Source organism: Haliaeetus leucocephalus, unplaced genomic scaffold (genome assembly GCF_000737465.1).
Source record: "Haliaeetus leucocephalus isolate CR32 unplaced genomic scaffold, Haliaeetus_leucocephalus-4.0 Scaffold340, whole genome shotgun sequence".
Lineage (NCBI taxonomy): Eukaryota > Metazoa > Chordata > Aves > Accipitriformes > Accipitridae > Haliaeetus > Haliaeetus leucocephalus.
The window spans coordinates 6,525,827-6,552,731 of NW_010972776.1; the positions used below are offsets into that span (position 1 = coordinate 6,525,827).

Here is a 26,905-nt window from a genome sequence, read left to right on the forward strand (position 1 = left end):
GTCCTTGGTTCATACATGGAATATTTTTTTCCTCAGTCCTGGAAACTGGGGGGAAAAAAAAAAAGAATACTAAAATGCTGGAGTATGACTAAAAAATTTTCAAAAAACCCATGGCAGGCTTTAACTTCTGCTAAGGAGGCTGTGAAGTAGATCTAATGATGTTTGATTTATAGTAATACATACAAAAGCAGGTCTCCAGAAAATCCCGTAGCAATGTTCTGTACAACTCAACTATTTTATGTCAGAGCTGAGCACTCTGTGTGGAGACTTGCAAAATTTTTGTAAGTTGGAGTTAAAAAAAAGTGACAATAACTGTGCTAACCAACCAGCCATTTGTCCCAGGAGAGCAGGCAAACAGCAGGAGGAAAAGAGGAACTAAGAATACTTGTGGGGTAGCTATTTCATCATATGATGTAGCTATAGCCTGACGGTTGCATATCTTTTCTCCATCCCTTAGACAAGGGTACAGTTATTATTGCATACCGGCACTGAAAATAGTAAATGTTTTGTGTTTTCTTTTCAATGTAAGGTGCATATTCCCTAACCTGACTTTAGTACTTCTTTTCCTGTTTTGCCTAAGATCGTGAATGTGATTTGAGTTTTATTCCATCAAAAACTAAATTAACTCAATGCCTGAACATACATTTCCTCAATTTTCTTGAGTTCTGCCATGTGCGGTTGTTTTCACTCACACTGTAATGTATTTTTGTAATGTTCTGCCTGCTGCTCTTGAAGCTTACAGGTCAGTCCAATGTAAAAGTTTTACTGAAGAAGACTTGGCTAAAGCAGTATAAGTAGTACTGTGGCAAATTCAGAAAATTTGGGTAAAAAAAAAGCTCTTGAGCACTTAAGAGTTATGCTGAACAAATAGTGCTACAGAGTTTGGATTAAAAACCCTTAAATTTGTGCACAGAGATGTCAGGCGGTTGGAAATTATTTTCTCTGACTCTGGAATGACTGACCTTTCTGCTCCAGTTATGGGTGCTGCTTAATACAGACTAATAAAGACAGCACAGAAGAACAAAAGGGCCATTAGGGCTAACTGAAGAGAAGAAAAAAAGAGATCTGAGCATTTCTTTTTAACTGAAACTGGCAAATTGTTGTTAAACTGTTGCTGTAGAATGATGCACTGTAAATTATAAACTGATGTAGTTCGAAATAATGTTACATTGCTTGTCACTGCAAACAAGTGATTAAATTAATGATTATTTTGTTAATTTCATAATTCTGAAGTTATGTGTGGTTAAGATAGCATAAACTGTGCCCAAATACTCACTGTTAAAATCAGCAAGATTAAATAAAAGGAATACTTGTACTAAAAAGAAGAGGTGCAAGCCGAAGGAAAGTTTAGAACTGAGCAGCTTGACGGAGCTGGACTTTTTTATAACCTACTAACTTCTGCTGCAAAGATTCTACTCTGATTTTAAGACTCCTGCAAGTTTTAGAGCTGTCATTTTATTTGAAAGCTGGTATTGTCAGATTTTATCAACAAGTTTTCACTGTTGGGATTTTTAAAAAAAAATATTATTTCATCCAGTACTCTGGAAAGCCTCAGGGAGTCACAAGAAATGCAGACAGCTACAAGAATCTCAGGCATGCTTTAACTATGTGTGTATTACACAAAGATGGGGAAAATTCACTGTACTGATCTCACTTGCCTTTTTAAAAGAACAAACCCACTGTGGGACCCTTTTCTAGAGGGCAATCAAGTAATTACATTTGTATCTAAATTTGGACTCCAAAGATTGTGGATTACCCTTGTCCCAGCAAAACAACAGATCATGATTGTTTTCACGACTGTTTTCTCAGTATAACTTAACAAGCATAGATTCACCTATACTAACACAAAAATGTGTATTTTTCTTTTTAAAGTAACGATTATATTAATACAAAGACATCTGTCAACATGAGCCCTCTAATAATCAGACATGTGATCCTTGTTTCTACTATCCACACCAATACATCCACACTGACAGACCTTCAGTTTGCAGTGAGGCTCAGCCAAAGGGATACTCTAATCCACAGAAACGGTTTAAGCAATTTTTCGTCAACCATGAGCACGTGTAGACGAGTCAGATATCGGGGAATGGAGTTCTCAAATCCGAGAGAGAAAAAATTAAGTCTTTTGTTTGGGATAACAATAGTTCAATTTTAGTAAAAACACAACAGTTATCCCTTGCTTGTCGTGTGTTTCCAAAATAAAATACAGGGAAACACACTTAAGGCAGAGCCACCTCACCAGGAAACCCTCCGTGTGTGAAGTGCCCCGGCACTCCTCACAGGGGCCCAGCAGCTCTACGTGAAGAAGAGGAGAAGGAGACAAGGCTCTTCTCGAAAGCCCGTACTCCCACAGCCGGCTCCGGCCGCCTCAGCTCCCTGCCGGCCCACGGAGCAGTCAAACTCCCTCTGAAAGGAGACGGCCAGGCAGCACCAGTCTCGGCCTTCCCTCCTCCCAGCCACCTGAGGAACGACTCAGCCGGGAGCCCTGGCGACAAATCCACTTACACGCCGGCTCCGTGCTGCCAAAAGCAAGACCGTTCAGTTCCGTTTCACGGTTCGCTTTTCTAGCGGGCGCTTCTGCTCAAAACCCCCGAGCTCCGCCATTTCCCCACACGGCCACCACCGAGCTCCCTCAGCTCCCGCCCTCGGGGCGGTGTCCCCGCCGCCCCCGCTCTCCTCAGCGGCGCACGCGCACCGCCCCGGCACAGGCGCGGTGAGGCCGGCCGGCCGGCGCGCATGCGTGGAGGCGTTCGGCGTCTCTGAGGCGGTGGATTGGGAGGAGGCGGCGGGGCGGTGGCAGGACCGGGAGCTGCTCCGGCTCCGGTCTGCGGCGGGGAGGGGACGGGGAGACGCCCGGTGGTGCGTGTCGGTCCTATGGGGCCCTGAGCGTACAGCCCCCGGTGAGAGAGCGCGTTTCTTTGCTGGGGCGCAGAGCCTGGGGGGGGGGAGGATGGAGGGTCAGGCGGCTCCGGGCGCTGGCGGCGGCGGCGAGGAGCCCCTGAGCTCTGGCAGGATGAACCCGAAGCGGAGTGGGCGCGCCGCGGAAGAGGAGAGCCGGAACAAGCCCAAGCTGGTGAGCGAGCTGTGGGGCTGGGAGGGGGGCAGGGGACGGCCTGGGGACGGGGAGGAAGGCGGGGGAGGAGGAGGAGGAGGCTCGGATGCCGCCCTGTTGCTTCCCCAGGAGAGGATCTGGGGCGGAGGGGCGTGCGGCCGGGCCTGAGGGAATTAAAGTCTCTTTAAAAAAAAAAAAAAAAAAAAATCTTGTGAGTTTCCGTGACGGTTTTTGGGTGCTCTTTGGAAGAGGGAGGTGGCAGCTGGAGGGGGGCGTGCGGCGCGCTGAGGGCCTCGCTGTGGTAACGCGCCGGGGGTGGTCGCTGACAGGAGCCGGGGACTCCCCTGTTTTCCGTGAGGGGGGTGATGCGGGGGGGCCGTCCCCCTGGGGAGGGGTGCCCTTCCAACGCTGTTCTTTTAGCAGGGCCTGTTGGTGTAACCTCCGTTCAGCTCACCTTTTGAGTGAAAGATCACAGGGTTATTTGTTTTTGGGTTTTTTTTTCTGTCTGTGTTGAAGCATCCAGAACATGGGTGATTAGGGTGCAAACGATGTGCTTCCCGAGTGAACTGACTTAATGTGGAAATAACTTTAAAGTTTGGATGTTGTCCAGTCTTTTTGGAAAGATCTGGCAAGCTTTTGAGCACACAAATCCTCTTTAGGACTGTGGACTTTGTTCATTATGCCTATGCCTTTTGATTTAAAAGAAGATATTTCTGTTTACAGACCTGATAACTTGCAATATAGGTACATTTCAAAGCCAACAGCACTGGATTGCATCTCCCTTTGTAAATGCAGTAGCAGCAAAACCAGTTAATATGACAGTGTTTCCTTTTAATTGTTTACATCTGTTACACTTACTTGTTTTAACTTTGAATCAGCTCTTTTTAGCTCTGTTTTCTGATGGATTTTCAAGAGCAGCAGTGTAGCCGACACTTAAAACTTACCTGACTCTTCTTATTGAATAGAGTGCTAGTTATAAACTTTACTTAATCTGTGCAAGGATTTTCCCAGGTAGTAGTAAAACTAAGGCAATATATAAGCGCTCCCACCTTGTGTTCCTTTTGTCAATTAGAGTGCAGTAGAGCCTTTGGCTGATCAACCTGGGAACTGTGGGGGTTTTTTTGTTCACTGAAAACTAAGTTAGAATACATCTGGGGAAGATGTTAAATTTATAACATATGAGGCATTGAAAAGTTACTGAAAGTTACAATTATTTAGAAGGATGACAGAAAACCAGAATACTGAGTAACTTGAAGTGTGCTTGTATTAAGTGACCATGTATATCTTAGCAAAAGGTAACCAAATATGATGTCTTATTTTGTTTTATGGTGTTGTTGGAAACAAACTTGTACTTCCTTGCTCGGGATAAATATAAATAAACTTCTTCATGTAAACAAGATGTTTGTTTATGTTTATACTACCTGTACTATTTCTTAGCTGAAGTAGCTAGGAAGGCTGCTTGAAGATGCCTGCAGGGAAGTGATTTAAAAATCACACAGGACAGTGCTTCTATTGGAAGCTGTGGGTACAAATTTGAATTTTGCTCTAGCAGAGGAGAAGACTTTGTTCTGAAAGAAATAGATAATTTGAAAAATCATAGTGAAATGAGCTCAAAATTGGGTTGAACAGGACAACTATTTCCATTGCATGTTCTTTTCAGTTATTCTAGAATCACTAGAGTAGACTTTTATTGTTACATTTTATGGAAAAAGTAGATTATGTTAATATTTGACTTCATATGCAGTCATATGCTTTTGTTTCTTGAGGGGATGAGTACAGTCCAGCAGCAACAGTAATCACAGTAGTGGTATGTTGCTTGAATCAGTTACCTTCTGAAAGATAGTTTTACCCTGAGATAAAGTAACTAGCCTCTGATGGTATAATTGAGTGAATGGGTTGAATGGGAAAGTAGGCATTCTGGACATGATGTACACAAATGGTGTATAAAACTGACATCAAGAGGAATTTACCTCTAAGGAAGAAAAGGGATGGTATTCAGGTGTGTTTTAAGTTGAGGTGGTATGAGTGGGCATCCAGATTTATCAATTACTGCCATGGGTTTGTGAGGGAAGAACAAGACTGTAAACAGGGAAAGGCTTCATTCATTGTATAGGAGAATGATCTTACTAAATTTTGCTGGCTTGAATTTTGAATGAGGAATTGGCTCTACTGAGGCTAGCAGTACCTTTAGGGACTCAGAGAGCAACTTTACTTGTACCTCATCCCTGTTCTCTTCACTGTGCAAATAAGATGAAGGTATGTTTGGGACTTCTGTAAGAGAAGCCACACTATTTGTGCCAGTGTTAAGTTGTCACAGAGTCTGTATACAAAGTTTCTCAGGGTGTGGTCTGGAGATTTTCTTGGTTCAGCTTCGTAACTTACAATTCATCAAGTTTCAGTAGAGTTATACAGATGAATCAACCTGCACTCTGTCAGTTTGTTGTGTATAATTCAAGGAACTTTACAGTGTGCTGAGAGGAGCGAGTGTGTCTTTTCCAGAACTTATTTCACATGTCAAGTGGAGTGCTGAACAAGGGCTTAGTGGGCGAGGGTATGCAACTACATATAACAGAGGATTTATTTTTAGCTTCTGGCATAGCAGCTGAAATTAGGCAAGTCATTGGGAAGAAGTCTAGGGGAATGATTTTTATATGATAGACTAAAAATGACTCTAGATGACAGGGAGCTGGGAAAGCTGAAGTCACTATTTTGGGGGAAGGGAGGCTCTACAAGAAGGTAGAAGTTTTTTGTTTCCCCATGCTGTCTGTCTGAAAGTAAAAGGTGGGCAATGGTGCTTGGCCTGCAGAAGCATAGTGGTTTGGTGGTTTTTTCTTTTTTTTTTTTTTTTTTTGTAAGGACTGAAGCCTGATCAATGACATTTATTCCTGATTGACAGGAAGTAAGACTAGGCTATCAAGAGAGGATCTATGCTAGAAAAGAAAATGATGGTTTAAAGTATTTTTCTGTGAGATAATTGATGCATATGTAAGCACACAAATAATTGAAGCTATATGAGAACTAATTAAATTCTTTTCTGCTTTAGGTCAGTTTGAGAGTCATTCAAGTTTCATATAATTTGTTGAATGTGACAGAACTGTACATTGAGACTTTAGTTGCAGTTTTTGTACTACTAGTGTGTAAATGGGAGTATTTTTTTTAATTTAATGTCTTGTGAGCACTTTGACACATCACAGCTGTGAAAGCTCTGATTTAATTTTTTTCCCCTCATTTTTTGCTGGCACAAGGACTGGAGGTGGGAATGAGTGCCTGGTGTTTTTGTCATTATTTTTGTTTACAATGAAATGGGCAGAAAAAAATTTAATTGTTTTGGCAAACAATCATCTGATCTCATGCCAGCCCTGAGAATAGGCTGGCATGAGATGGCAATGAGCAGTTACTTTCTTAACTGGGTTTGGCAATGTGCTTGTTTTGCTTGTTTAAAAGTATGCTTGTTATACTAGGGGAAATAGACTAAATTAAGGTTGTCAGGGAGATTGCTGGCTTTGCAATGCTTGTTAATCCTTAACTTAGATGTTGTTTGGTCTCCTTAACACTTCAGTATCACATGTGAAGTATATAATTCTGTTGTGTACCTAGCAAATCAAAGTGCTTGAAAGTGTCAGGTCTGATTTGACATAGCTGTTGTAGCTTAGCTGAACCCAAAGTCTTATCAAGTTGTTCATCTGTTTAGCTGAGAAGTTGAAGCCAGGCTTTTTACAGAAGTTCACAGGAGACGGAGGTCATAAAAAGCAGCAGGAGAGGTTTTTAGAGGGGAGACTGAGTATAAAGGGAAGAAAATAATTTGAAGGATGATTAAGCATTGGCTGACCAGAGACACTGGAATCCCTGTCCTTGGAGGTTTTCAAGACCTGGAAACCCGGACAAAGCCTTCAGCAGGCTGGTTCGAATTCAGTGTTGACCCTGCTTTTTGGACAGGAGTTTGGACTAAACTGAGAAAGGAATGACATCCTTTCGAACATCTGTGATTCTACGAATCAGTACTTGAAAAGAGGTGTTATAACAGGATTTGTGGTGCTTCCTGACTATTAAAACACTGGCTAACTAGAAGTTAATATGGCCAATGGTTTTTGGGTGTTTTTTAATTACAGTTAATAATATATCATGTTAGTGTAGTATTAGCATAAATAGAAATATTTCTGTGCATATGGTGACTAGTGCCTTGCTAAAAGCATTCTGCATTACCCCCAAGTTCACTTCAAGTTTGTGTGGTAGTTATTCAGTGATAGATACTCCACTTACGTACAAACTAAATTTCTGAAAGGGATTGTCATCTGAGTGTGATGCTGTCTTGAAAAGTGGATTAGCAGAAAGATCTTGTATAACATGAAAAACATATTGTTAGGGATAAAGGAGAGCAAGTGGGTTTGGTGATTCATCAAACAAGGAGCAAGTCATACTTTGTTTTAAGAACAAAAATTGTTTATGCTTACTACTGAAGTCTGTTAAACCCTGTGAGCTTTGAGATGAATCAAAAGCTGTGAACTCAACGTTCTGACTAATATGGCATAAACTAGTGTCAAACAGTGGAATAAAAGCTTTTATCAATTAGCTTTAAAACAGAAGTAAACAGAGTATGTTTGGGAGGATATGTTTCCCAGCTACGTTGCTCCGCCCATATCAATGCAGGAGTTAATGAGTGCTTTAAATTATGTGTATCAGTCACTGTCAGACAGGCTATGTGCTCCAGGACCTACCTTGCACCATCAACTTTGACTCCTAAGGCTGTTTGATGTCATTCTCCTGTAGAGAGTTAATGTGCTTTTACACATGACTTGCTTAGATGTCTATATACTGCATACGTGAACTATGAGTCAGGTTGAGCAGAGAATTTTGGCAAATGAATAAAATATATTACATTTGAGATCACAGTGTCTGAGTAAAATCAGTGGATGCCTGCAGAGGTTTCTTGCTTCCAGTGTATGCTTGAGGAAAAAGAGAACCAAAATGCTTGTGTTTTAGAAGACTCTTGGTCTTATTAGTTCAAAGTCAAGATATTCCAGCAAGGGAAGTAAGTTAGGGTGCAGCCATTATTGAAGAGTAAAATTGATGTCTTGGGAAAATTTGGTTCTGTTGCTGAAAAGTATACTGATTCCACTTCTGACTATATATATACTGATGATGGTAGAGTAGGGCATGCTTGGTGCTGGTGTTTAGGTAAATGCTTTAGCTTTTAATGTGAATTGATACTGACACTGTTTAAACGAGCTGATAGATACAGTGATAAGCCTATCTGCTTGTGGTATTTAAACTTCCTGAACTACTACTTGTAAGACAAAACTGTAGAGCTAACTCTGTACAATACAGGAAGCTTTGCAAACAAAGCAGATTCCACCTAGGCAATGTGAAAGACAATTACAGTGAGAATTGACAGTGTGCATATCAAATAGAAGTGATGTTTTCTGAGATTTTAAGCACTGTGGTGCTGAATATCCAAGTTATTGAGGATGAACTTTTGTTTTTTTATTATAAATAGCCTGTAAAGCATGCTAATGATACTATGATTGCCGATGACCTGCTAGAAGGAAAAGATAGGCTTAAAAACGTTGGTTGGGTTACAAGATTACTTTATCTTTTCTGCATCAGTTGCAGTTCTTTAGAGGTAAGCAATAATGGCTAATAACTTTCCTCTAATTCTGTTAATCCCTGTTCAAATTTAGAGGTAAAGTAGAATAAGAGATGGCAGTTGCTGCTGAAGCAACTGACAATTTCAGTTGGTTATTCATCGGTTTACTTGTTCAGCCTTAAAACCACAAGAAGTTAGGAAATTACTAAAATGAATGTTTTTATGCAGTTCCTTACAACTTATGTATCGTGGTCATTCTTTACGTTCAGTTTTTTTTTAGACATTTAGTAACTATTTTGGCAGAAATAAGTTTGTCATTATAAAGGGTTATGGTGGTAGAACAGATAATTTTGAGAGAAGATTAACAGTTGAAAGACTTTCTTTAGTATTTGTGTAGCAATTTATAAAGTTGCAGGTAGGCAAAGCTAACTTGTGTTAAACTTGCATGTTATTTTTTTGTCAAACTGATCTTTTACTTAGGATCTTGTGAATCAAGTAGCTTTTTCCTACAGTATTGGAGTGAGCACCTCTAGGTTTCCGACTTTCAAGCACAACTTCCTAATAGGTAGATAAGCAGAATCTTGCTTGACAAAAGTAGTACTAACACAGTCTGCAAGGCAAATACATTCTACTTGTTAACTATTAATTAATTGTATGGGAGAAATGGGTGACAGTTAAAGTGTCAGCTTTTTTTGAGGCAGCAGTGTGGGCTTAAGCAGTCTCCATAAGTGTTTGTGTGGCAGCGGGACAAACAAGATCATGAAACTGAACCAGTCAAAACACCTCCTTTATTATTTGCTAGAACTACTAAGACTAGTGTTATGGCACACTAGTGTTCCTCCTTTTTCTATTGGTTTGTCTAAAGTTCATCCACTAGTACTATTAAATCATGATTGTGTCTGCTTTTCAGCCATCTTATGATAGCTGTTTAGTTCGACATGGTGTAAAAGCAACACATTTTATGCACATGGACAGATCTGAAAAGGATCTGCTAGGGCAATTAAATGATATTGTAACCTACATCGTGATATAAACCATGAAATCGCCTAATTTATAGAAATAGAGAAATACCTTGCGAGTTCAATTCCTGAACAAACGCACACATAGGAAATGTTGTATGGTTTGATACAGCTACTGAAGGTCTTCAGTCTACCTGGGTGTGGTAATATTTGGTCTTAAGGTGTAGTGCATACTGCAACATCACCACACCTTCTCTGTTATATAAAACAAAAATGTTCTTAAGAGTTTCTAATAGATATGGGCTCTTCCTGTGTAAACAGGAAACTATTTTTGTATTAATTTCAGACTGTTTGCGGGGGAGAATGGGAGAAGAGGAAGTTCAAGGTGATGCATGTGACAGGTGGCTTTCTTTAATGTTCCCTTCTTGGACCTTTTAGTGATCCTCAGAGTAAATCATTGGAGGCAAGATGGTATTGGAGAAAGTATTAGGTATGCTGAATGTGTGATGCATGTTTGCTGCTTGTATGTGTTCTTTGCATAGTGTTATCGGATATGGAGGACATCAAAGATGGAAACATGTTTTTATTACTGAAAATATCTTCCGTTTATATTTTGTGTGTTCAAACTTGTTTTGAAAGTGTAGAATGTAAGTGTAAAAGTTACCAGCTGATTAAAAAAGAATTGGAAAGAATCCTGCCTTCTATTCCTCAGTGATTTTTGTGTGTGTGTGTGTGTATATTTTCTTTTAACACACTTAAGTCTTACTGCTTTCCTAATTGTAGTGAAAATATAAAGTTATCTCTTTATAACAAAACCAAATTAACATATTTAGTTTACCCTTTTATGTGAGAATAAATACAGGAGAACTTGCTTGAGGAATGTGAAACTTTCAGGGCAGCGCTACCTCGTAGTTTAGAACAAATTTCTAAATAAAAAAAGTTAAGTTTGAGACAGTTGGGGAATAGTACTGTAGAATCCCAACACTTGGAGCAATGGTACTGTTGCTGTACAGCCAGTAAAGCAGCAACTGTAACTTTAGGTTATGTAGGCTGAGGGAACTGCAGTAAAGGTACCGGTGAATGCAGGTTGGTTTGAAAGTACATAGGCCCATTCTCTCTCATTTCTTTGTTCAGGGATTGGCTAGTTAAATGTTAATAACTTTGTCCTGTATGGACATATAAACAAAACCACATCATTATGCATATTTAGGCATGAAGATGAGAGGAAATAACCACAGACCCTAAATGTTCTTGAGGATACCTTTTTGTCATAACTAGTTATGTGTTTACAAGTGGCTCTGTGTAAATTCATGTTGGTCTCTCAGGGATGGTTGACCAAGACAAAATAAGTACTTTGGTCAGGAAAAATGTTAGTTTGCAGTCTATTATTCTTTCTTAATATAGTAAGAACTAATGATGCTTGTTAGAGTATGACCTTTAAAGATGCCTGTTTTGTATTTTTTCTTTTTTCTAATGAGTGTAGCTTTGTGAGGAACCAATACTAAGCCAACATGAGATTCATTAGATTCTAGGTGCCTAACAGCAGATACAAGTAGTTAGTTCTTGTACAGTATACAGCATAGTTTCCTGCTTTCCTGTCTACATTTTGGTTCTTCATATTCTTCTGCTGTGAATTATTTTTATGCCTATAAAATTGAAGTAAATTCTAAAATACTGTGGCTTCATAATGGAACTGTGCTGGATGTTTGCATTTGTAATTGTGAGTGCATGAGTAGATGAGGACTTGACAGTTGTTAATAGTTGAGGCAGTTACACGTAGTGTTCCAGTTGCATTAGAACAGGTAAGTATTTGCATAAAGCAGAGAAGAGACAACAACATATCAGGCTAAGCATATACACTGATGCCATATACATTTTAATTTTTATGCCAGCCACATTTAGGGGGTACATTAAAAACAAAAGGTTTAAATATAAAATCTGAAATTCAAAGGGTAAACCCATGTCAGCTGGCCAGGTTGAAAAGTTAACACATGAACTCAAATTAACTGAGATCCTTTAGTCTGTGTCTGTCCCTCTTTGTAAGCCATATGGTAGCATGTCTATCTGATTTTTGTATACACTGAAGTAAAATTTTCATACAATAAGAAGTGTTTTTATAATTATTGCAAGTCTTTGTTTATAAAGGCGTTAGCCAGTCACAGATTGAGTGAACTAATGAATATGATGGATTAGTAGAAGGTATTTTATAACCAGACTTGAGATGGAAGTTGCAACCAAAGCTTCAACACTGAAGCATCTAGTAACTGATTTTATCCTAACTTTGGTGTTAGTACAGTGCTTTATTTCTGGTACTGCTGCCAGTCTTAATTCCCATAAAACCAGATTCTTCTTTCTTTGTGGTTTTTTTGGTATTATTAAATAATGGGGCAGCAAGAGCTGTTGGTCCCAGGCAATCCACTTTACTAGAACTGCCTCAGTTCTTCCTTTCCACTCCTCCATGGCAAGTGGATCTCTCACTGCTTTATTCTCATCAACAGAAGAAAGTGAGCTGAGGAATCTCCTTTTGATTCAGCATGTAATTTCTTGGCTGAGCTAGAAATACACCAGGCAATGTCTGATGCAGTCTGTCTAACCTTTACAATTCTCCATTCTCTTATTATTCCACTGTCTTCCAGCAGTGCAGTTTCATTTTCATTCTCCAATTTATTTACAGCTTGATGAAGGCATTCCCAACCTAGAAAGGTAAAGAGTACAGCGGTAGGCTTTTGTAAAATTTCTGTCTGTAAACCAGATATACAACTTTAATTTTCATATTTTACAAATAATGCATTTGTGAACTTCTGACAAAGCTTGGGTGGGTAAGACAGGATTCCTAAACTCATTAAGGTTAGTTTACAGTATTCTGTGATTCAAACTAATTCCTGAATGGCTTATAACATAAGCAGTAATTCCATCAGTTAACATTTTATATTGAAAAACAGTTGTTTTGTGAATTTATGGGAAAACCTTTGTGAAATTCATGTGGGTGTTCATGGGTAACCTAAGCACGTGCCACACTTCAATATTATGATAAACCATGGTTTTTTGCTTACTTTCTCCTTTAGCAGAAGATAACAGATTCTCCATAACCTGTTAAAAGCATCTGTAATCCTCCTGAATTCCTGTTACTTCTTAACAGAAAATCTCACCTGTACTGATGTCAAATGATACTATTGGCTTCCTCGTTATTATGTACAATATAATTCCCCTCTATTTACATGCTGCTTCATTTCCTACTTCCCTGAAGGACAGATAACCTTCTCGGGAAGCTATTATAAACAGGAAAGAAGAGGAAAAGGAACAGAAAGCCCTTGTATGTATCACAGCAGCTATAAATTCAGTTTAACTTGATATGCTTTGACTATTGAGTTACATTATGGTCCATGCCTGCAGAAATTACTTGATCTAGAATTTCTGTTCTTCAAGGAAAAGCCTAAGTTCCTTGCTATGGCAGCAACATTGCTCATTTTTCCAAGTTTTAGTATTGCATCGTTTATTATTGGGGTGGGGGTGGTAGGGGTGGAGAAAGTAACTTTATCCTCAACTTTTTTTTATGTAGGGATCACATACTACTCTGATCAAGTAACTTGCTCTTTGCTAGGAATTCTGTGTCTCGGAAGCCAGACAACATTATTCTAAGAAGTTGTTAACATGATCCCTGTTGACCATATGTTCCAAGACTGCTGGGTACAGACAAGATGAATAACGTTCACTAGTAATTGCTGCTTCTTTGGCTCACTGCATCCCTTCCACTGCCAGTTCCTTTGTGGGCTGTGTTTTGGTTGGTTGTATTTTCTGGGGGTTTTCTTACTATTTGAAAAACAACCCAAATAAAGCAAATACACGTCCTTACTTCCTCAAAGCTTATCTAAAGAAAAATACTCCTTTTTCAAGGAGCTGCCCGCTATCCAATGAAGCTCTTCACAGTATAGCCTTCATGTCAACTTTTGCAACTTGCTATGGCCTTCTACTTTATTTTTAAGTGTATCAATGTGCTGCAAACAGATACATTCTACCAGTTTTATCTTCCCCTCAAGTGGTAACAGAGGGAAAGTCAAATGTGCTGTGATGCTTACTGCAGTGTTTAGTGTACCCACAAGAGCAAGAGGTGTTTTACAAAACCAACAGCATGCTCAGTTAAGAATCTTCCCAAAACTATTTCTGCATATAACAGGAAGAAAAGTATATATAAATTGAGCCTGCCACTTGTACAGGGGTATTAGGCTATACTTGCATGCACTGTGAAATAAGAAGCAAGTAAGCAGGAATTAAAAAAACCCATTGTGCACAAGTACTGAAAATTTTTCTCAAGCAGTTTCTGCTTCGTTTTCAGAGTGATTTCAAAAGAACTCTATCACTCTCAAGTTAACTGGTTATTGCTCATCTTGAAAGGAAAACCTAGGTTTCAACAACAGATTAATCCCAGGTTCAAAGCATATAATTGTAGTTAAAAGGGCTGCATGTCTACAAAAGGGTAAAAACAAACTCTGACCACTCTTCAGTAAGAGTGAAGGTGAACCTTGTCACAATAAAAAAGGTGCCTCTCTTTAGGAGGTGAGGTGTAAAAGGAGGAGGCCTATTCTCACTACTCTTAATTGACCGAACTCAGTAGCTTTATAATAGCTTTCATTCAGTCTGAGTAGCTCCACAATGTGTCTGAATGAAAAGATCAGCCACTTGCAGTCAGGAGAGCCCAGAATAAGGAAGGAAGGTGAACAGCAATTTGATGCACATGAAGTATTGCTATCTAGCAAAACTGGCTTTGTTCTGCTGCTACACTGAAAGCTAAGAGCTCAAATCCACTGCTTGTATCGAAGCATAAAATTGAGATAAAGTCTGTACTTGCTATGTCAAGAATTGTTTTGACATAGTTTTTTCCAGTTTAACTGTTCCAGAATGTTTCAAAAGCACTTCACAATATTATTATACCAAAAAGCAAAACCCAAGTTCCCTAAAAACTCCAAGCTCAGAAGTAAAACAATTGCTTTTTTGAAAAACAAGCAGCAGAGATACAGGGCTGAATATGGTACCGAGGAGCACACTTGGCAGAAAACCAACAGGTGTGCAACCAGTACAGTAAGCATCTAAACCATCCATTTACTGCACTAGGAGCTGTTCTGTGTTCATTTTTAATTAAGTCCCAGAAGCTGATCCAATGACTATTGAAGTTTAGCAAGTGATCTCAGTCTGTTTTCCTAGGAAAAAAACCCACTGTCTAATTTTCTTCCAGACCAACTGATTTGCTTGCCGTAGGTGCAGTAAACAGAATATGCTGATACTGACAAGCAATCCTGCCCAATACCAGTACAACAGCAACTACTTGGACAGATGGCTTCTTGTCTAATAAAGTATATCTGGCACTTTTACAGGCACCAAATATATGTACAGAAAGCTATATGGGTGTATCAAAGGATTTTTGAAATTATTCCAATGCACTTCTACTAGCATTTTACTAAAGGTACAGCTTTTGAAATAAGCTTTCTTATCAAGCAAAACATGAAACATAGTTGGCACTCAACTATCTGAATCCTGGTTGTTTTTTTTTTTTAATACATTGTTCTTTAAGAAAGACCATTAAAGTATCCATTACCAACGTTATTAGATTTGAAAGTGAAACTATTTAAGCCCAAAATAAAAGGCAATGCTAGTCTGCAGATGACCCCCCAAAATAAAATGTAGATAAGCAACAGTGTATATGCTTAGCCTGAGAATTCATGTACATGGAGTAGAATTCCTGTACTTATTTTCCCTGTTTACACTGCTGACAATTGGTGCAGACCCATATGCTGTCATCATATTGTCAAATATGACTTCCTTCTTTTCTTTATGCAAACACTCACCTGTTCTAGTGCAACTGAGACACTGCATGTAACATGTGAGGTCTTCCTGGAGGTAGCCGTAGTGCCTATGCAGAAACTTTGTATCAATTTCTGTTGCTACACTTAGTTCATAGAGATTTGCGAGACTGCCCAGAATCCTTGAAGTGGAAGATTCTTAATTACACCTTTTTGGGCCTTAAGGAAATGTAGCCATGGAGTTTTGTACTTATGTGTGTGAGTTGTGGTTGGTGGTTTTTGGTTGTTGCTTGTTGTGGTTTTTTTTGTTTGTTTTTGTTTTTTTTTTTAAGATGTGTCTTATAAAACTGTTGGTTAATGATTATGCAATGCCACACGCATTTCTAAATTAAGTGCTAAAACCAGTGGGTACGAGTTCTGAACAAAAATGGAACCTTCAAATTAAAATCAAAGGCTTTAAGTATTTCTTCTAAGGGCAGGGTTTGCCATGTCTCTTAACCTTTGTAAAGATCTGGATTAGTAAAATATCTCTTAGAACATTAAACCTGCATATTGAGGCTAGTAAGCTAGTATGCACTTCATAAAAGCAGTATTGCAATGCTTGTTTGTTGTAAAAATATGAAGGGAATTATGACTTCTTTCAAAAGCCTAGTTTGTAAAACTTTTAAGTAGCAAACTGTTGCTTGAGAGTTTTAAGTGAGGAATTTAAAAGCTGTAGAGCATCCTGAAGAGAGACAGTTTGTTCATCTATACTGAAAAGCATGCTATACTTTCATAAGACATTTTTCCAAGATGCTCAAAGGAAAACCTGTCTTGCATGATCACTAGATATCAAAATAAGAAACAGATCCAGGTTGCACGAAGTGCTATATAAAGAACTCACCAGTTACATAGCATAACTGTTATATTCTGCTGATCCTGTGCTGCTTTAGTGATGATAACTTACCTGATGTGGTTGGTGCAGAGACTTGATGGAAAATATTTGGACTCTAGCAGTAGCTCTGGAAAATGCCAAAACTTACTTTATTTGCCTCTGTACTGGCTAATGTGAAAACTACCTCTGCTAATAGGCTTTCTGAAATTGTTTCTACAGTAGTTTAAACTGATCTGTCTGTTCTGATGCCACCCTTGCCCTTTTGTCTCATGACCAGCAATTTTGTTGGCTTAGACTGACATGTAACTGCAGCTTTTGGAAAAAGCTTTTAATTTTGCTCTGATTTTTAAAGCTTACTTGCCAATGAACACCAATTAATTTGTGTCTGAAACAAACTTTGCAAAACAGTAATGTCAGTTTGAGCTACAAATAAAAAACCAATATTAGTTGAATTGTCTTCTTCAACTCCTTTGTATCTTCAGTTACAAAACTGTTGAAATTAAGGCTATCTAAGCTTGTTTATGGTTTTTGTTTGTTTGTTTTCAAATTTTGAATCAATTTGCTTTTTGCTAAAGGCTTCTTTGAAGTAATCTGGAAAAATGGAGTTTTTTGAACAGTCCATTTACTTTTGGAGTGTGATAGTGTTCTGCCAATCAGACAAAAGTGAGGAAGTAATTTCTGTTTCTCTCAACCTCTGTTTTTAGTCAGGCCAGACTGTTCCTTAGGGTGTCTCTATTACCCTTGCACAGAGACATGATGTGGAGGTGCCCCTTTTCCTCATTCATTGAGGATCAGTCAATGGCATTTGTGAGGATGAGTGTCCAATATGATTAATGTGCCTCTGGCCTGTCTTTCTCTCCCTCCTGTTTGGGAGCAGTGCTGAGGCACTCAATCTTCCAGCACTGTGATTAAAGAATTGGTGCCCTCTGCTGATAATAATTACCAAGTTGGGTGACCCTTTGGCTTTATGTAGCATGAGGAGTTGCCTAACCTCTTTTCCTAGTATTGCTCATTTCTGGATGGTCAATCTCCTGGGAAAGTAATAGAGTAATTGGAGAAAACCAGGCAGCTTCCTGGTTGGGAAGGTGGCTGACATCCTCCAGTCTAACAGCACTGACTCTGTGCTGTCAACATGAATAACTTTTCAGCTTCATTTTGGTAGCCTTGTGTAAGGTGTTCACGTGCTCCTTGGTCTCACTTTGTAGTGCCCCAGGGAATGTTTACCTTTATGTTCAGGTTATAGATTAAGCCTTAGTTTAATAATTTAAATAATACAGATTTGAGGAATTTGTGACGTGAACAGCTGCAAACCAAACAAGAATTTTCCATGTGGTGTCATATAGACTAAATGCAAATGTGCAACGATAGTAACAAAACTGTTAGTGTTGCTAACTTCAAGTATCTTTGGTGAATTACAGCAATAATTTCAAGTTCTTTTTGAAAGCATCGTGAATGCTCCTTGAAGTGCCAAAAAAATTACTGTAAAGCAAACATTTTATGTATTATATTTTTACTAATTTTATTAGTAATGCCAGGTATACTTTGTCATGGATAAAGGTCTTTAAAGTCCTAAAGGAGTGTGTAGTTCTAGTTTCTGCACATCAGCTAATGGGACTTGGGTATCTTTTCACAATTTCCTAGGTAGCTTTTTACCTTTTAATTGCAAAACTGCATATGTTAACAGGTGGCTAAATTGTCTAATGCGAATGTTACTCAGTCTCTGTACCAAAGAACAGAGGTTGTAGGAGTGAATTCAGTTTTGTGGCTATAAGACCTAGACTCGAGTTGCACATGACTTTTAGCACTTCAGATATTAACCAGTTTTGGTTTTTGTCCCTTTAAACTCTCTTGGTTCAGGTACTCATATGGGAAGTTATTCCCTTCCTGGTTGTATGCAAATTTATTTGCAGCCAGTTAAAAAACACTTATCCTTGAGCAAAGTTTTACAGTGTCTTTTGCAGGTGTTGAATTCCAGGTAAATTTTAGAAAATGGTCATATCATCTTAGTTTAAAAACAAGAAAGTTGAGAAGGTCAAGTTTGTTTGTTACCCTTAGAAAATTAGGATTGCTGGTAGCTGTTGGAGCTGTTACCTGAAGTTATAGCCTGTGCAGAAGCGGGTGTTGCAGTACACCGTAATTTGCCTGAGCAGTGTGCAATGGAGTGAAAATTGCTGTTAAATTTAGAAGTTACCCAGCTGATCAGTTTCATTATATATGTGGTAAACTGTGAGTTGCTTTTGATTTTATTTTTTGGGGTGGAAGTGAGAGTCTTGAGTGTAAGAATTAAGAAAGTGGCAGAGTAAAACTTAAATATAATGGAAAGATCAATCAACCCTTGTAAATGCACCTTAATTTACAACTCATGGCCAGCTCAAGTGATATGGAAGGTTTTATTAATACATACGTTAGAAAAGGATTTAAAAAAAAAGTAGACTTGCTGTGAGTTTTGCATTAAAAGTTAATGCAATCATCTCAAGTTGTTTCATTCTTTGAATGTTGACATTGTTACTGCAGTAGCCTGAACTGACCTTGGATGAGGAAATAGTAATTTATATACAAATAAATGTAGTGAACTATGGTGAAAATCTGCTGGGTTTATGTGCAAGATTTCAATTACTCTGAATATTAACATGGCTGAGACTAACCTTTTAAGATAAAAGAATAGTGTGATGCAGTTGCGTTAGTATGTGCTATGATTTTTGGGTGCCTTACTGTCATGATCTGTCAGTACTTATGCAAGTAGTGGTACACTTAGAGTAAACTAAAATTGGGAGGAGTAAATAGTTTTGTTTTTAACTATTGATGGACTGGAAAGACTATGTTCAAAAGGGAGGAGCTCTGTCACTTAAGTCTTCTAAGTGAAGAACTAAGTATATCAGTAGGAAATAGCTCTTTGATATAGGAGTTGATGAAGTTCCATGGTTTATGTTGATACTGAAGATTAGGAGAGAGAGATGATATGCTGCTGTATTAAATTGTATGTGTGTTTATACATATAAATATCAATTTGATATCCCTTACAGAATCATAGAATGGTTTGGGTTGGAAGAGACTTTAAAGATCATCCAGTTCCAACCCCCCTGCCATGGGCAGGGACACCTTCTATTAGACCAGGTTGCTCAAAGTCCCATCCAACCTGGCCTTGAACGCTGCTAGGGATGGGGCATTCACAGCTTCTCTGGGCAGCCTGTTCCAGTGTATCACCACTCTCACAGTAAGGAACTTTTTCCTTACATCTAATCTAAATCTGCCCTCTTTCAGTTTAAATCCATTACACCTTGTCCTATCAGTACACATCTTTCCTGTAGGCCCCCTTTAAGTACTAGAAGGCCACTATAAGGTCTTCCCAGAGCCTTCTCTTCCCTAGGCCAAACAGCCTCAACTGTCTCAGCCTGTCCTCCTAGGGAAGGTGCTCCAGCCCCCTGATCATCTTTGTGGCCCTCCTCTGGACTTGCTTCAACAGGTCCATGTCTTATGTTGGGGGCTCCAGAGCTGAACACAGTACTCCAGGTGGGCTCTCATGAAAGCAGAGTAGAGGGGGAGAATCGCCTAGTGCTAGCCAGACTTCTTCTGATGCAGCCCAGAATGTGATTGGCTTTCTGGGCTGCAAGTGCACATTGCTGTTGACTCATATTCAGTTTTTCATCCACTAATACCCCCAAGTCCATCTCCATGGGGCTGCTCTCAATCCACTCATCACTCAGCCTGTATTTGTGCTTGGGATTGCCCTGACCCAAGTGCAGGACCTTGCACTTGGCCTTGTTGAACTTGATGGGGTTTGCATGGGCCTGCCTGTCAAAGTTCCTCTGGATGGCATCCCTTCCCTTCAGCGTGTTGACAGCACCACACAGCTTGGTGTCATCGGCAAACTTGCTGAGGGTGCACTCAGTCCCACTGTCTGTGTCACCAATGAAGATGTTAAACAGCACCAGTCCCAGTACCGACCCCTGAGGAATGCCACTTGTTTCTGGTCTCCACTTGGACATTGAGCTGTTGACCGCAAGTCTTTGAGTGCGACCATCCAGCCAATTCCTTATCCACCGAGTGGTCCACCCATCAAATCTATGTCTCTCCAATTTAGAGACAAAGATGTCATGTGGTACAGCGTCAAATGCTTTGCCCAAGTCCAAGTAGATGATGTCCATTGCTCTTCCCTTATCCATCAACACTGTAACCTCATCATAGAAGCCCACCAAATCTGTCAGGCATGATTTGCCCTTAGTGAAGCCATGTTGGCTGTCACCATTCCCCTCCTTATTTTCCATGCGCCCTAGCACAGTTTCCAGGAGGATCCGCTCCATGATCTTGCTGGGCACAGAGGTGAGACTGACTGGCCTGTAATTCCCCACATCTTCCTTTTTTTTCCCCTTTTTAACAATGGGGGTTGTGTTTCCCCTTTTCCAGTCATTGGGAATTTCCCAGGACTGCCATGACTTCTCAAATATGATGGATGGTAGCTTAGCCACTTCATCACAGCTTAGCAAGTTTCCTCAGGACCCACGGATGTATCTCATCAGGTCCACAGACTTGTGTGCCTTCAGGTTCCTTAGATGGTCTTGAACCTGATCTTCCCCTATGGTGGACAGTTCTTCATTCTCCGAGTACCTGCCTTTGCCTTCTGCGACTTGGGTGGTGTGGCTGGAGGACTTGCTGGTGAAGACCGAGGAAAAAAAAGTCATTCAGTATCTCAGCCTTCTCCATATCCCGGGTAACCAAGTCTCCTGTTTCCTTCTGGAGAGGACCCACATTTCCCCTAATCTTCCTTTTATCACTGACATACCTATAGAAGCTTTTCTTGTTGCCCTTGATGTCCCTGGCCAGATCAGATTCTATCAGGGCTTTAGCTTTCCTAACCTCCTCCCTGGCTGCTTGGATAATTTCTCTGTATTCCTCCCAGGCTACCTGTCCTTGCTTCCACCCTCTGTAGGCTTTCTTTTTGTGTTTGAGTTAGTCCAGGAGCTCCTTGTTCATCCAGAAAGGCCTCCTGGCATTTTTGCCCAACTTCCTCTTTGTTGGGATGCATTGCTCCTGAGCTTGGAGGAGATGACCCTTGAATATTAACCAGCTTTCTTGGGCCTCTCTTCCCTCCAGGGCTGTAGCCCATGGCACTCTATCAAGCAGATCCCTGAAGAGGCCAAAGTCTGCTTTCCTGAAGTCCAGGGTAGCGAGCTTGATGTGTGCCCTCGTTGCTGCCCTAAGGATCTTGAATTCCACCATTTCATGCTCACTGCAGCCAAGGATGCCCTTGAGCTTCACATTCCCCACTGGCCCCTGCTTGTTGGTGAGAACAAGGTCCAGCATAGCACCTCTCCTCGTTGGCTCCTCTATCACTTGGAGAAGGAAGTTGTCATCAATGCATTCCAGGAACGTCCTGGACTGCTTATGCCCTGCTGCGTTGTCCCTCCAACAGATGTCGGGGTGGTTGAAGTCCCCTGTGAGGACCAGGGCTTGTGAATGTGAGGCTGCTCCTATCTGTCTGTGAAGGGCCTTATCTGCTTGGTCTTCCTGGTCGGGCGGCCGGTAGCAGACCTCCACTATAGTGTCACTTGCCCTTTAATCCTGACCCATAGGCTCGGTCGATCTCTCATCCATCCCCAGGCAGAGCTCCATGCACTCCAGCTGGTCATTGACATAGAGGGTGACATTCCCTCCTCATCTCCCCTGCCTGTCCTTCCTAAAGAGCCTGTATCCAACACTCCTGTCACAGGAGCCATCCCACCACATCTCTGTGATGCCAATAAGATCAAACAGCCCTGCAAGTGTGCACGTGTCTCTAACTTCACATGTTTATTCCCCATGCTACATGCGTTTGCATAGAGGCATTTAAGTTGGGTTCTCGATGAAGCTGACTTAGTGGCTGGAATTCCCCTATGCTGCTCTTCAGGTGCTTTCCTGCTGACCTGTGATCCCCCTCCATGCTCTGGGCATCTACTCCTGGCACTGGCATCAAACTGGTAGGAGTGGGATGGATGGAGGTTCCCTCCCCTGGCAACTTTACATTAAAGCTCTCTTCACCAGCTTGGCAAGCCTATGACAGAAGATCCTCTTCTCCTCTGACAGATGGACCCCGTCAGCCCCCAGTACACCAGGTTTCTCAAAGCAAGTCCCGTTGTTTAAGTAGCCGAACCCTTGGCTGTGGCACTAGTCCCATAACCATTTACTGATTCACCAGATTTGACTACCCTTTCAAACCCCTGCCCTTTGACTGGGAAGATTGATGAAAAAACTACCTGAGCTCCTGAGTCCCTTACTGCTGCTCCCAGGGCTCTGTAATCCTTCTTGATACTCCTTAGACTGCTCCCAGCTGTATCACCGGTGCCCATGTGAAACAACAGCAGTAGATAATAGTCAGGGGACTGTATGAGGCTTAGTAGTCTCTCGGTGACATCCCTGATATGAGCCCCCGGTAAGCAGCACGCCTCCAGAGAGTGCATCAGATCAGCAGATGGGTGCCTATGTCCCTGTCAGAGTCACCTACTACTATCTATCACCCCTCGCCTTTTCTTAGTTGTGCTGGTTATTATGCAGGGAGCATATTGGGCTGCCTTAGCTCCAGCATCTTTCCTGATGTGATGGGCCTTTCCCCTTCAGCCTGCAGAGCAGCGAAGCGCTTCTACAAGGGCACCTCAGGCTTTGGGGGGAAGTCTCTTCCTCCTGCTGGTCCTTGCTGTTGCAAGCTTCCATTCTTCTGCATTGTTGGCCCCCTCCCTTCTGTGTGTGCTGGTGGGAAAGTTTTTGGCTGTGGGCTGTGAGTCCCCTGCACACTGAGCTTGGAACCAGCTGTCCGAGACCTCAGCCTCCCTGATGTCACACAGCTTTCTCACTGCCTGCTGCAGCTCAGCCACCAGCTGCAGAAGGTTCTCCACCTTGGCACACCTTTTTGCCAGCAGGTTTGCTGCCTGTCCCTGCCCCAGGAGAAAGGTTTAGGTGCTTCCTGCAGTCTGGGGTCTGCACTGCAGCCTCTGCCTTTGCAGCTCTGTCTGGGTGGAAGCATCGGCCACCATTGGGTTAGATGGTGCAGACCCCCCCCGCCAGAACTGCAGCCTTTGCTCTCGGGCAAATGCCCACCATTCTGCCTTGAGAGTCAGGTAGGATGAGTGCCTTTAACCTGTGCAGATGTTTTATCATGTTGTATCATCTGCAAATGCGTAATCATAATAGATTTTTGCAAAACCTTTGCCTTTGAGCTGCTTCTAAAATCAGGGAGTTAGTGTCTTTAACAAGCCAGGAAAGGGTTGATTTCCTTTCATCTTGTGGTGTTCTGGCTGCCTTATAGATGGCTGAAAGAATAATGCTAGAGGAATGACTGCAAAAACTGTGATAACTTAAACTTCCTCTTGGGGAGGTAAACTACTTTTGGTTTATGTTCTTAGACTGGAAGCATGATTTCTTTGTTAGTATATGAGACTGTTAGAATTGTGTGTCAATGAGAATGTGTAACTGCCTTGCCTCTGCCTCCAGCTGCTTGCAGTTTCTCTTCTACCTGTGAAATGCGTTGCTTATCTTGCATAGCTACTGGCAATAGTGTAGCTTATGCACCATACGGAGATCTGGGAAGTGTGCTTGATATGTCTGGAAAAAATGCTGGGTGGTATCTTGCTTTAGTATTCTGTATTTTGCCCAGAGGAGTTTGAGTGACATGCAATAAAAATGTAGAGATGGAGTAGATTATCCTGTTCCAGGTTTTGGGAGAGATTGACAGTACTTCAATGAGAAGGGGGAAAAAAATATATTTCTAGTACAAATAACTGCTAAAACAGAATCAGAGTTTTAGAACTTCTTGCTTACATAACTGTTTCTGGGTTGAAGTCATGGTTAGGCTTTACTTGATTTGGACTTGCTCAGTAATCTTCATGAAAAGGAAAAGGTCTGTTTACCCCAGGGTAAGGACATCTTAGTTTTGATTTCAGGTTTAGATTATCACTTGCCCTTTTAACTCCATTCTAAGTCAGGGTAAGGAAAATACAAGAGAGGTGTAGCTGTAAGGAAGAGGTTTGAGATATGGCAGTTAGGGAGCTGAAAGGTTGGTGTCAACATCTGGAGTAGTAAGAGAAAAAGATTTTATCCTAGCTGTCTGTACTGGGTCAGGCTGGGATGGAGTTAATTTTCTTCATAGCAGCCCATATGGTGCTGTGGTCTAGATTTGTGACCAAAACAGTGTTGATAAAACACCTGTGTTACAGCTTTTGGTGAACACTGCTTACCCAGTGTCAAGGCCTCCTGTTTCTTAGTGTACCCCCCTGCCCTTCCCCAGGAGTAGGATGGGGTGGGCCAGAGGTTGGGAGGGGACACAGCCAGGACAGCTGATCCAGACTGACCAAAGAGATATTCCATACCATGTAGTGTCATGCTCAGCAATAAAACCAGGGGTGGCGAGGTGGGGAGGAGAAGTTTTTTCCAAAGTAGCAGTTGCTCAGAGCCTAGGTAGGTATTGGTCTGTTGATGGTGAGTGATGGCTTTTGCATCATTTGTTTCTCTATCTTTTTTTTTTTTTTCCTTCGCTTGTTAAACTCTGTATCTCGACCCATGATTTTATCCTGCTTTTGCACTTCTGGGTCTCCCCCTGATTCTGCTGCGAGGGAATAAGCAAGTGGCTGGGTGGCGACTGACCTGCCAGCCAGGATCAATCTGCCACGCTGTTCTGGATACCTCTGAATGCTTATCTTCATTAAAGTATGAACACATTGTCCCTACTTCCCACCTTGTTGCCTCCTCCACTATTTGTGTAGTCTTGCAGATTCATTTGTTTCGGAAATACAATATTGACAACTGTAGCTAAGAGACAGAAAGTAGAATTAGAAGGAGCATGGTGTATTAATATCTTCCACCAAGGGGAAGTAAAACGTTGCGTGGTATACAGTTATAGGTTCATTTCTAGTAACGTTGAACTCATACACCGTGTTAACAATACACAGTGGTATGGGATGTTGACTGGAAGCATCTCGATCATTTCAGCTGATGAGAGTATAACAAAGGAATTGGAAACTTTGCTGTCCAAGAAAATAGGCTTGCTGTTTCCTAACCAGTGACTTGCAGGGCTGTGTCATCATGGATCAACTAGCACACATTTTCATAGACAGCAGTTCTTTTTGACTTGGATCTGTGTGTGCCCCCCTCCCTCCCCCCAAAGTTCTAGTAGACCTTAATTACCTGTTCATGACTGCTTGGTGTAAATTGAGCAATGCTTATTAACCAAATGCTTCCTTGTTATAATTATTTGATTATTGATATTGGTATGCAATATATATTGCTTTTTTTGCCATGAATAAAAATGTGACGTTGGTGATCTTTGTCAGCAGGATTTTACTGCTAAGGAAAAAGTGAGAGGGTAGTAGGGAGGGAGAGATAGTAGTGACTGGTTTGTGCGTCATCAGTATGCTGGCTTTAACTAGTTCATCTATCAATTTATATTACTCAGTGTTAAAGAGAAATTGGCAGAAGGCTCGAGAAGCTAGGGTACGGGAAATTCTCCTCAACTCTGAGTCTCAAAAACTCTGTCAGAACTGAGAATGTCATATAGCTCTCTGCTGACTCACTATGAAGTTTGGTAGTCCATGTTTGTTTTGGAAAGCTTTCCAAGAGATCTTACTGCATTTTTGTGAAATAGTGGGGGTGCTAGAAGTTTCAGGTTCCTGAATTAAATAGTCAAAAGACAAGGTGAAATGGGGTGCAAGCTGGCTTTTTCACATAAAATGCAGTAGATTCCATGCTCATTTAGCTGCAGTTTTGTTAGAACACTTACTGAAATTTGAAGTGCTTTTTAATGTTAGAATACATGAAATATAGACTTCTTTATTCTGAAACAGTAGGTAACTGTCTTTTTTTTTCTTTGATTTGTGTGTGTGTTTTTTTTTTTTTGATAGAATATTCAAATAAAAACTTTGGCAGATGATGTGGTAAGGTCTTTGTAACATCTTAATTTGCAATGGTAACTCCACGCTGCATGCTATTCTACTCCAAATGTTGTGGACAATATAACATGTTCTTATAAGGATATTAAGCATTAGATTTCAGAAACTGAGTTACTATTTCTAAAGATCTTCATTTGTCACTTTAAGTTGAAGAAGAGTAGTTAATGATACCTATTTGGAGAAGCTTCTTTAACCACATTCTAAATACTTCAGTAGCACTGTGGATATGTTGAAACTGTTATTCAACACTTCCAGTGTTATTTCTCTTGACCTTTTTAACACTAAAGGATCTGCAGTGGTTCTTCAAAGTTAGTTGCCATGTGATTCAAGTGGAACCCTTTTGGGTAATAAGTATATACTGTATGTCAAACAACAAGTTTGTATTCAGTAGCACTAACTTTATAATTCTGAATACTTTGAAACCTGTTGCAAAGTATTTTTACAGAAACTTATATAAAAATTCATTTCAGTAAAATTATAACCTTTTACTTTCTATATATAATAGTTAAGCCACGCTGGCCACTTAGTTAATCATCACTTACATGTCTGAAGTGAAGAAATTGTACCTAGTAATCATGTAGAAGATTCATTTATGGCTTTGAAGTGATCTCACCATTGCATTCTGATTAAACAAATTTGTTGTTAATGAGGTATACTTGAAACAAATCACAGTATGGTGAAATTAATCTTGGCTTTTTTTTTTTTGTGACTGCTGAATGGGCATTTTAAT

At 40.6% G+C, this 26,905-nt stretch overlaps 1 protein-coding gene across 4 annotated transcripts in view; it reads left to right on the forward strand.

Annotated features, from left to right (window-relative positions):
* Positions 1-2,772: 2,772 nt before the first annotated feature.
* DIAPH2 (diaphanous-related formin 2) overlaps positions 2,773-26,905 on the forward strand; it is a 265,399-nt gene continuing 241,266 nt past the window's right edge. For all 4 annotated transcript variants that reach the window (XM_010572431.1, XM_010572432.1, XM_010572433.1 and 1 more), the window contains exon 1: positions 2,773-3,073. In XM_010572431.1, the coding sequence (XP_010570733.1) occupies positions 2,951-3,073 (123 nt within the window). In that variant the 5' untranslated portion in view covers positions 2,773-2,950. The remainder of the gene's footprint in view (positions 3,074-26,905) is intronic.